We start from the raw sequence: 12,289 nt of genomic DNA, 5'->3' as shown, positions 1-12,289 counted from the left end.
AGTTTTTAATGCTTTACAAATCCTCGCAGTTGGGACAAATACACAGTGCAAGGATAGAAGCTCATGGAACAAATCCAGAAAAATTGGATAAATCAGATCAGATCAGATCAGTCACCCAGTCGTGTCCAACTCCTTGCGACCCCATGAATCACAGCACGCCAGGCCTCCCTGTCCATCACCAACTCCCTGAGTTCACTCAGACTCACGTCCATCGAGTCAGTGATGCCATCCAGCCATCCCATCCTCTGTCGTCCCCTTCTCCTCCTGCCCCCAATCCCTCCCAGCATCAGGGTCTTTTCCAATGACTCAACTCTTCTCATGAGGTGGCCAAACACTGACAAAAACCCCATGTAGATTTCTGTCTGACTGGCACCAAATATTTTTGCATATTTGAGAACACTAAACACAATTTTAGAGTACTTGTTATGTGAATGCATTTTATTAATCAATTTAGAATTTTGATTTGTTTACATGTTGTGTTGACAGGTTGCCACAGAGATGGTCAACATTATGAAGAAGGATCAGTAATTAAAGAAAACTGCAATTCCTGGTAATGAATTTAAGTGGCCCAGAACTGAATTCTGCTGTGTATGTTTTCTTCAAGTAAAAGGAATATCTGTGAAACAAAACATATGTTTAAATACAGATACACAGAATCATAAGATAGCACATATCAGTAGTCTTTATGAACATATTTAATTTTAATAGATGTGCCAAATCTACACATGAATATTTCTTTTAATGTTTGAGTTTGATGTTAGTGACAGTCCATTAAGCATATCTATTAATTACAAACATTCTGATATACTATAGACAAATCAAATCGTGTTTCCTTGAGCACAGTAACTAAATATATTATAATCAGACTGCCTTAAAATGATTATCCTGCAGAGAATTTCCAATTACATATACTGAAGCTGCTGTCTTCATTGTTGTCTATTTTCAAACTTCAATGACTGAGTGGTCATTTCATTCATTAACTGCCTGGAGTAGAAGATATTGCGTTGTAGCGTAATTAATGAATGTGTTGTGATTTGTTTTTGTCAAGAATTAAATAGTCATTAATCAAAACATTAACATTAATCAAAAATATATTTTATGCCTTAACAAGGTGCAACTCTGGGTACTAATTTTGTAAATGTACTCCTAAAAGGCCCAGTCACTTTCATAATGCTTGTATTTTTACAGCACATGCTCAGGACAGCAGTGGAAATGTTCCCAGCATGTATGCCTTGTTCAACCAGGATTAATTGAACATGTCAATAAAGGAGACTATGGGTGAGAAAAATTTTGCTTTCTGGGATTTTTGGTGCCCACCTCCCTGTTACCCCTCATGTTTCAAACAATGTAATTCCTATCACTTACCTGCAAAAAAAGATCATTCTTAAAAAAAAAAAAAGAGTGTGAGAGAAATGGAGAGGGAGATAGAAAGACATGTGAAATTGGAATACACAGAGGTAAACTTCAAATAACTAAAAATTAAAATGTACAAAGGAGAAATATGGAGCATGGTCTTAAATTATTCAGGAAGGAGCACTGTCATGGTATGAGTGAGGTGTGTAGGAGGAAATTTAGTTTAAATAAGTAGTCAGACAAAATCAGGAAGTAGCAAACTGATTCGTTCATGTTTATTTTCTTTCCTTCCACATTTGCCCTGACCTAGCCAATCACACTTTTACTTTTCACTTTCATGCATTGGAGAAGGAAATGGCAACCCACTCCAGTGTTCTAGCCTGGAGAATCTCAGGGATGGGGGAGCCTGGTGGGCTGCCATCTATGGGGTCGCACAGAGTTGGACACGACTAAAGCGACTTAGTAGCAGCAGCAGCCAATCACAAGCTCAAGCTATCCTGTGCAGAATCTTACCTTAAGAGAGTATTATTTTACCTTGAGGATTCCCCAAAAGACCAGTCCATCTAGACAGTTTCACTGAGATGACTGATATCTAGCCAATTTCACTCATAGTTGAGTCAAAAGGTCAGGCCATTTTACTTTGCTAATAAACAAAAACTTGGGCTGATTGACACTTAAAATAACTGTTTGATGCTCTGATAGATTAGCAAAGTCACTTTGCCACTTCATAGAAGGAATAAGGAGAAGATGCCAACACTGGCTTTTTTTACAGAACTGAAAGGAAGAGGGATGGTGGGATGGTTTCTGCTTCAGGATTTCTCTACCCTTGATAACATTTTCCACCTTCAGGAAAAGATTTCACTTGAAAAGATCTATTGTCTAGCAACTATAAAAGTGAAGTCATCCTCAAATGAATTTTTAAAAAGTAAAAATATCATTTCTCTCCACACTTAAGCTGTATGTTTCCCAGCACAATGGAGCACTAATTTTCAACGTACCCTGAGTATTTTCTTGGAAGACGTGAAAGCCAGAAGTCACATTTGTTGATGTTAATATTCTCAAACCATTTTAAACTCCTCTGTGTGTGTGTTTCACCAATATTTTAGGTGATAATATGATGACATTTTAAGTATTTCTAGGGAAAATCAATTCTTTTCCGTGGCTAAGTGATATTTAAATTATTAAAAGAACATGAGAATATGTGTCATCATGGGAGATTATCTGAATCAGGTTCCTAAAAGGATTCAAATGCTTGACCTAGCAAGCACACACTTCCAGGAAGCCAAGATAAGCAGCCAACCTTTCTGCTGTCACAGAACCCAAGAGAAACCACCGCTTAAAGCAATGTGGAGAGAAAGTCATGTAAGAGTCTAGATCTGTTGGGAATGCTATCTCCCTTGGAAGGAAGCATTTTCCCATCATTCATTTACTGTTGAGAGTACTCTAGGACTATATCAGAGGCATGGGCTTTACCTTTTAGTAGCAAACATAGATGACTCAAAAAAAAAAAAAAAAGGTGAAATAAAATTGCAGGAAAAGAAAATATACACAGACAAAAGGGAAAAAAGAGGTGTATCACCAATCGCCCTGCTTGTGGCGCCAATTGTCTCGCTGTATCCCACTGTGCACACTGTTCGTTGAACCTAGGGTAGGCAAGGCACAAGCTAAGAGGCTGGAAAGAGACTCGAGGAGCCCTAGGAACTTCAGACACGTTTATTCTCTCCTGGTGGGCACAGCAGCCATAACACAGCCCCTCTCTTGGCTGGCTCAGCGGATGTACTGCAGTTCTCTCCTCTTGTGACTGACCCAATGGACACAGCCGTGAGGCAGCAGTAACTTCCCCTACTTTATGGGTGGAGCTCACATATATGCATACCACACACGACTCGTGACCAACTGAGTACCTCATGACGCACATGTGCAGTGCTGTAAATGATTTCAGCTGTTACACAGTCATTATTTACAAAATGTGGGGCAAGAGAGCCTGGACACGCCATCTTGGCCAATTTGCTCTCTCCCCACACTCCACCCCTTCAGGGTCTCTCGCTCACATTCTGTGTGCCATCCATCTGTGATATTCCCTTGGCCAGTAACACTGACCCTTGGATTTACATCTTGCAACAGCAGTAGCTACAACAGCAGTTACATCCCCAATACATAGCAAAACCGAACACCAGGTATCACTCGGGACTCCTGTTCCAGTCCTTGCCCTCATGGTGCTAGAAGAGTCACCCACTGCACGTGGAGTGCCTTTATCTTTCATGGCCAAGTCCAGTCCACTGTCTGTCCTTGTGAGATTGTAGGAAAGCCTCCACAGGGGCAACTCCCTTCCTGCAGAATTTTAATTAAGGACACACAAAACCCCCGACAGGCACCAGGCCCACCCCGCAAGGAAGGGGTGTTTTGTGGTCCCTGTTCACAGTTCACCCACATGATTACACTTTTCTAAATCTGAGGACACGGCCTTTACAGTACCCTCCCCATAAATTAGGCCACGTTTGCATCTGCATAACCCAGTTGGGACCCCTGCTAGCTCGGGCCACCTGTGGGCTCTTGGCACTTTCAAAATGGCGTCCTGCATGCCGTCTCTCTACTTCTCTCAGTGAAGTGAGGTGAAGTCGCTCAGTTGTGTCCGACTCTTTGCAACCCCATGGACTGTAGCCTGCAGGCTCCTCCGTCCTTGGGATTCTCCAGGCAAGTACACTGGAGTGGGGTTGCCATTTCCTTCTCCAGGGCTTCTCTCAGTAAGGATCTGCAAAACCTCTCAGGTGCGCGGCCCACCCCTGTGTTCCAAAGTCACAAAAGCCATGCTTCCAAGTGTTTCCTGTGCGTTTGCTGAAACTGCTTACCCAAGTTGACCAACTCCACCTGAGTATATGTCGTGAACTCAGTCACACTGGGGTCCCTTGACGAAGCCCCACTCCTTGGCCTTAGGCTGCTCATGCTTCACTTTCTGCTGCACAACGGGCCTCACTGCCAAGCGGGGACCCACGGGCTCATAACGTTCATCCTCACTGTCACTTACCGCCTCGCTGTCAGAGATGCTGGGTTCTTCAGGGCCACGGGGTTCTCACTTTAACACCAATATATGCTGCTCTAGTTCTTCCAAGAGTCTCTGCACATTGCACACCGGCATGGCATCACAGAGAGCACTATCAATATTCGCCTTCAGGGCAGTCAGGAAAACCCACCCCACGGTGCCAGGCAGTTCGTGCTGCCTTGTTGGGCAAATGAGAACTCATTGCCTGTAACGCCTTTTCAATACTATCCAGTGAACCATCCACCACTTCCCAGTCTTCCAACTGGAGCCCATGTCAAGAGAACAGAGGCCACCAGTACCATATGCTATCTGGTGGCCACTGGCTTCCTCCATCTAGTGGAACCTCAGGCTCCCCTACCTGCTGGATATCCTGCCAACTATGCCAATTGTATTGCTGATCATCCTGTTTGTGGCACCAATTGTCTTGCTGTATCCCACTGTGGACACTGTTCTTTGAACCCAGGGGAGGCAAGCTGTGAGCTAAGAGGCTGGAAGGAGACTTGAGGAGCCACAGGAACTGGAGGCACATTTATTCTCTGCTGGCTGGCACAGCAGCTCTAATACAGCCTCTCTCTTGGCTGGTTCGGAAGCCATAGCAGTATTCTCTCTTGGCTGATGCAGCAGCCATACAATTCTCTCCTCTCGTGACTGATCCAACAGACACAGCCATGACATCACAGTAAAACCCCGACTTTATGGGTGGAGCTCACATATATGTGTACTGCACACAACCTGTGACCAAGTGAGTACCTCGTGACAGGCATGTGCAATGCTATAAATGATCTCTGCTGTTACATACTCATTGTTTACAAAACATGGGGAGAGGGAGCCTGAACACACCATCTTGGCCAATTTGCTCTCTGCCCACAAGAGTTAAGTAAAAGAGATGAGTGATGAAGAAAAGGACTAACACTAAAATTATTTACCAGGGAAGAAAAGACAGAGTGTAAAAAGTCCTTGAATTTAAAAGAAAGTTCTAATTCTCAGATATTTACTGTTTCTGATGTTCAAGTTGCTTTCATTGTGTGAAAATGATATCATTTTATATCATTCAATGTCTATTTTAGGCTCTTGTAAAAATAACCTACATGGAAATATATGCAGCCTTTGCTTTAAAGCATTTATTCCTGTCATCTTGGTAGTATTGAGATCCAAGCCTTTATTCATTCTGCATAACCTGCTTTGGTGCTTATGTGTTCCTTGTATTATGTTTTCGTGCAATTAATATTAACAAAACATGTGTTTCCCTTTTGGCACTGCTGAGGATACAAATAAATAATGTCTTGGAGGAATTTACAATCCAGCTGAGGAGCCCACATGCCATAGCTGTGTAGAAGGGTTTCTAATGATAGGGCTGTTATAAATCCTAAATTCGTAGCGCAAGTGATCACCAGCAAGGTAGTGGAACAAGGGGAGAAAGAGACAGTCTCAGTTATCTGATGTTATGTAACAAAATCACTTCGGAATTTAGTAGCTTAAAACCACAAATTTTATTTATTTATTAAAAGTTCTCTTTATTTTGGCTGCACCTTGCAGCAAGTGGGATCTTTTTTTTTAAATTAGTTTATTTTTTATTGAAGGATAATTGCTTTACAGAATTTTACTGTTTTCTGTCAAACCTTAACATGAATCAGCCATAGGTATACATACATCTCCTCCCTTTTGAAACTCCCTCCCATCTCCTTCCCCATCCCACCCCTCTAGGTTGATACAGTAACATGGAAACTTACCTTACATTACCATATGTAAAATAGATAGCCAATGGGAATTTGCTATATGGCTCAGGAAACTCAAACAGATGCACAAGCTTTATTTATTTATTTTCTTTTTTTATTAAATTAATTAATTTATTTTAATTGGAGGCTAATTACTTTACAATATTGTAGTGGTTTTGCCATACATTGACAGGGAAGCAACCTAGATGTCCATTGGCAGATGAATGGATAAGAAAACTGTGGTTCATATACATAATGGAATATTATTCAACTATTAAAAAGAATGCATTTGAATCAATTCTAATGAATTGTATGAAGCCTATCATACAGAGTGAAGTAAGTTAGAAAGAAAAACACCACTACAGTATATTATATATACTGTATACACATATATATGGAATTTAGAAATATGGTAACGATGACCCTATATGCTAGATAGCAAAAGAGACACAGATGTAAAGAACAGATTTTTGGACTCTGTGGGAGAAGGCGAGGGTGGGATGATTTGAGAGAATAGCATTGAAACATGTAAACTATCATAAGTGAAATAGATCACCAGTCCAGGTTTGATGCATGAGACAGCGTGCTCAGGGCCAGAGCACTGGGATGACCCTGAGGGATGGGGTAGGGAGGGAGGTGGGAGAGGGGTTCAGGGTGGGGAACACATGTACACCCATGGCTTTATTTTTATGTTCACATCAGCAATACAGGATGGGCTTAGCTGAGGCTCTTTTCCTGATCTTTCCTTGGGTTACTCATGTGTCCACAGACATCTGGAGCCTTAGCCGGGCTGTACTGTCTAGGTGGCCTCACTCCCACGGCTGGTGGTTGGTGCTGGTTGTTGGGGGCCCACATGTCTCCAGGAGGACAGCCTTGGCTTCTTCATATAATGACAGTGTTCAAGCAGGACATGAGTGGAGGCTAGAAATGACCCCTTCGGAGGCTGAGGCTTGAAATTTTCAAGCAGTTTCACTGCTTTCTACTGAGCAGAGCAAGTCACCAGGCCAGCTCACTTGCAACAGTTGGAGAAATGAACTCCATTTCTTAATGGGAAGAAATGGAGAAGAATTTGTGCCCATTTTTAATCTATGGTATCCCTAAACCTGATTTTTTATTATGAACTCAATGTCTAGTCTATTGAATAAGTTGGTCCTGATTTCTCAATGATGTGTCAAATCAAAAATACCCCAAACTAAAAAGATTAGCCCTTGACTTATCCTTGGTTACTGGCAGCTCCCTCTACCCTGTCAACTAAGCCAGAATATCCAAAGTTAGTTTCAGGCTTTTCCCCTCTTCACTCTCAGCCACTAGGCTCTTATTTTTCTCACAAAGCTTATTTTAGAAATTCGTTTCCTGTATTTCTATGCTATATTCTAGTGCATTTCTTGATCAAGCCTAGTTTGAAGTGATCTGAGTTTTTCTTTTGTTTCCAGCCTAGTGAAACCTCAAACCAATCCTTTACACTCTCATGGCTATCCTTCTAAAACAAAGCTTTGCTTCTCTTACTCTTGTTCTTGAAAACTCTTCAATGACACTCCATTGATTTAGAATATAATTACGCTTCTCTGCATAAATGACAATTTGGCCCAAATGCTTTACCGCCTCATCATTTACACTCTTTCCAGCCTGTCTTTCTGGTCTCTGTCATAGTTTAAGCATTACATATCTCCTCTTCGCTAAATGGGCTTCCCAATTTCAAATATGCTTTGCTCCAGAGTTGCCTTTGTTTAGAATAAATTCTATCTTCCCCCACATCTGGCTACCTAACTCATTCTCATTCTTCTAGAATGAGCACTGAAAAGTCACTGTCTGTAAAAAATTGTTCTAACTGCTTCAGGCAGAGTTATGTTTCAATTCTCTACTCTGATCAGGGTTTGACCTACTGCTAATAAATAACACAAACTGAAGTCATTTCTCTCTTTGTCATTTTTTAGGGTATGAGATTTTTGACGGTTGAAAAGTTTATTTATTTCTATGTTCCCAGTATTTATTGGAGAATATGATTGATAAATTAAGAAGATTCAGTAAATGCTAACTTGGAAAGTGATGACAGACATAGAAAACAGATTTGTGATCGCCAAGCAGGAGGCAGGGTAGGGGAGAGATAGATTGGGAGTTTGGAGTTAGTAGATGCAAACTGTTACATATAGAATGGATAACAACAAAGTTCTACTGTGTAGCACAGGGAAATATATTCAATATCCTGGAATAAACCATAATAGAAATTTATTTTTTTTTAGAAAATATATGTGTCAAAATATTTTAAATATTTCTTCAATATTTAAATTTCTTTTTAAAGAAAGATATATAATATACAGAGTTCCCTGGAGGTTCAGCGGTAAAGAATCTGCCTGCCAATGCAGGAAATGAGGGTTTGATTCCTGGGTTGGGAAGATAACCTGGAAAAGGAAATGGCCACCCCCTCCAGTACTATTGCTGGGAAATCCCAAGGGCAGAGGAGCCTGGTGGCTACAGTCCATGGGGTCACAAAAGAATCAGACACGACTTAGTGACTAAACAACACACACACACACACACACACACGTGTTTGTGTGCGCCTATACATATACTTAAATGTATAGAAACAGTACCTACTCTCATTCTGTCTGATAAACTCTAATATTTCCTGTTGTTTTCCCCATATTCTATCTTTTAAAATTGATCCCTGTTTACTAAATTGAATGGTTAATTAAAAGACCCACAAATATCTCATTGTCTGAAGACTACTAGTGTAGAGCACCAAAAACATACTTTACTGACATCATGATTTTGCCTAAGGCTGGTCCTGGTAGTCTCTTAAATAAAGGCTGCAGTATCTAATATATTCAGAAATTTCCTTATTGAAATTCCTTGGATGATGGACATTATATTTAAAAATTGTGTCTTAAAGTTACTTAAGGTTTTATGAACTAACAGATCTTATAAAAGAAAAGCATTAACTTGTCAGGCATATTATTGAAGATTAAGTTGTATCTTGAATCATTCCTTAGACCCTTTCCCATTATAAGCAATTTTGGTAATAAACACAGTAGGATAAAGTTTAGTTTTGACTTAAGTACTGAAAATATATTGTCCTTAAGTTGTAGCTAATTCAAACAACATTGATTAAATTATTTTCATCTTTTTCTGATTAAATTAATCAAAATTGATTAAATTACTTTTCATCTTTTTTCATGTGTCATCTCCTATCATCTCTTAAGGAATTTTCTTCAAATATCAACATAAGATTTTGAAAACAAAGCTTCCTTCTCTATGTAAGGCATGAAATATGTTTCTAGAAAATTATGTGCTTTTTTGTTATCTAATTTTACATCAATTGAATTCATATTATTGTTAATAATGACTAAGATTATTGGGCACTTAACACAAATTAACTCATTTATATGTAATCAGATCAGATCAGATCAGATCAGTCGCTCAGTCGTGTCCGACTCTTTGCGACCCCATGAATTGCAGCACACCAGGCCTCCCTGTCCATCACCAACACCCGGAGTTCACTCAGACTCACGTCCATCGAGTCAGTGATGCCATCCAGCCATCTCATCCTCTGCCGTCCCCTTCTCCTCCTTCCCCCAATCCCTCCCAGCATCAGAGTCTTTTCCAATGAGTCAACTCTTAGCATAAGGTGGCCAAAGTACTGGAGTTTCAGCTTTCACGTCATTCCTTCCAAAGAAATCCCAGGGCTGATCTCCTTCAGAATGGACTGGTTGGATCATCTTGCAGTCCAAGGGACTCTCAAGAGTCTTCTCCAACACCACAGTTCAAAAGCATCAATTCTTTGGCGCTCAGCTTTCTTCACAGTCCAACTCTCACATCCATGCATGACCACTGGAAAAACCATAGCCTTGACTAGACGGACCTTTGTTGGCAAAGTAATGTCTCTGCTTTTGAATATGCTATCTAGGTTGGTCATAACTTTCCTTCCAAGGAGTAAGCGTCTTTTAATTTCATGGCTGCAATATTTAAATATTTCAATAAAATTAATTAGCATTGCTGTAATCTTTTTAACTGTAACTATTTTGTCTTTAATTTTTCATGGATACTTCTTTTTATACAGTCAACTTCTTTTCACATCTAAATTATAAATAAAACATTACCTTATTTAACCTTTAAACACATTCCTGAACATTCAAGCTTCTTTCTAAAATGCATTTAATGATTTTTAAAAGAAACTACCTATATTGGCCTTTTACTAAAATCACTTCACTGTAAGTAGCGATTCCATATTCTTAAATTTAGTCTGTGTTGATACAACCTTAGTTTCCTCAAATGAGGTATTTAAATCATTGACATAGACCTAATTTAAGAAGAGTGATATGCTTCCATATTAGAGTGATCAATAATGCATCATTAATATAACAAATACCTAGGTTTCAGTAATGGTTCCAATTTTGTCACATGAACCTATATTGATGAAAGTGACATCATATAACCTGTACCTATTTTTTTTCTTTCATTTGTAAGGCAGATGGACAGCCCAGAACTATAGCCAGTTCTGGGGAATGACATTAGAGGAGGGTTTCAAATACCGCCTTGGCACCTTACCACCCAGCCCCTTGCTTCTGAGCATGAATGAAGTGACCGTAAGTATTTGCTCAGTTTGATTCATGTATATGTGTGTTTATATAAGTGTGTTCATAGGTGCATTTAAAGCAATTTTTAAAATTAACTTTTATTGGAGTATAGTTGGCTTACAATATTGTGTTAGTTTCTACTGCTACTGCTACTGCTAAGTCACTTCAGTCGTGTCCGACTCTGTGCGACCCCAGAGACAGCAGCCCACCAGGCTCCCGGGACTCTCAGGCAAGAACACTGGAGTGGGTTGCCATTTCCTTCTCCAATGCATGAAAGTGAAAAGTGAAAGTGAAGTCGCTCAGTCGTGTCCGACTCCTAGCGACCCCATGGACCACAACCCACCAGGCTCCTCTGTCCATGGGATTTTCCAGGCAAGAGTACTGGAGTGGGGTGCCATTGCCTTCTCCGGTGTTAGTTTCTACTATACAGCAAAGTGAATCAGCTGTAATTATACATATGCTCAGGCATTCAGAGGTGTCTGACTTTTTGTGACCCTTTGGACTGTAGCCCACCAGGCTCCACTGTCCATGAGATTTTTCAGGCGAGAGTATTGGAGTTGAGAACATTGAAATGTGTTGCCATTTCCTCTTCCAGGGAAACTTCCTGGCCCAGAGATCAAATCCACGTCTCCTGTGTCTCCTGTATTGCAGGTGAATTCTTTACCACTGAGACATGGGGGAAGCCCACATTTACATATATCCCCTCTTTTTTGGATTTCCTTCCCGTTTAGGTCACACAGAGCATTGAGTGGAGTTCACTCTGCTATACAGTAGGTTCTCATCAGTTCTCTGTCCACACATAGTATCAATAGTGCATACGTCAGTCTCCATCTCCCAATTCCTCCCGTTCAACCCCCTTTCCCCTCTTGGTGTCCATACGTTTGTTTTCTATGTGTCTGTCTCTATTTCTGCTTTGCAAATAAAATCATTTAAAATAACTGAAAGAGTGAGTTTTGAGCATTCTGAGATAATTTTGTCATTAAAAAACAAACAAACACCTTTCTCCAAAATGGTCGTTACTGCCCTCAAAATTTTCATGTGGACTTTGAAAGTTCACTAATATCAATGAGATACAGTCTCTTCAAGAATGGTTGTGTGTCCATTTACATTGCTAATCATTTCAGAGAAATTCATGTTTCTGATAATTGACTTTCCAGTGACTCAGTGCTTAAGCAAATCATTATTTGTCCTCATTTATCTTTTTTTAAGTAAACTTAGTTATTTTGTGAATTCATCAAAACAGAGTTTTGTTGGCTCCCTTGGACTCTCCATTATGAAATTAAAAAAATAAATGCCAGTAACTGCAGATGAGTATGCTTTGATGATTAATAAAGTTTATCTTCAAAAATCCTCACATTTTTTCATTTAAAGAACACCTTCAAACTTTGCCTGACAAGCTGGCAAACTCCTTCATGAAATTGCCACGTTTTCTAACACCTTCGTGCTCTGTACTGCTGACTTAGTTTTCCCTTTCGTTACTGAGAGGTGTTATCTTCTGATCGTCGGCGTCTTATATAAAGAGACTTCTGCATCTCTAGTTATCACAGACCTCTAACTTAGAGCTGCAGCTTTACTACCCCACGTGCGGACCTCTCAGTTGAGATGCT

At 40.2% G+C, this 12,289-nt stretch overlaps 1 protein-coding gene across 1 annotated transcript in view; it reads left to right on the top strand.

Annotated features, from left to right (window-relative positions):
• Positions 1–12,289, top strand: part of TINAG (tubulointerstitial nephritis antigen) — a 106,433-nt gene that overhangs the window by 13,191 nt on the left and 80,953 nt on the right. Inside the window, exons 2-4 of the mRNA XM_070777770.1 lie at positions 487–550; positions 1,189–1,278; positions 10,577–10,691. Of these exons, the coding sequence (XP_070633871.1) occupies positions 487–550; positions 1,189–1,278; positions 10,577–10,691 (269 nt within the window). The remainder of the gene's footprint in view (positions 1–486; positions 551–1,188; positions 1,279–10,576; positions 10,692–12,289) is intronic.

Source organism: Bos indicus, chromosome 23 (genome assembly GCF_029378745.1).
Source record: "Bos indicus isolate NIAB-ARS_2022 breed Sahiwal x Tharparkar chromosome 23, NIAB-ARS_B.indTharparkar_mat_pri_1.0, whole genome shotgun sequence".
In the NCBI taxonomy this organism is placed as follows: Eukaryota; Metazoa; Chordata; class Mammalia; order Artiodactyla; family Bovidae; genus Bos; species Bos indicus.
This window is presented reverse-complemented; position numbering and strand designations above follow the sequence as displayed.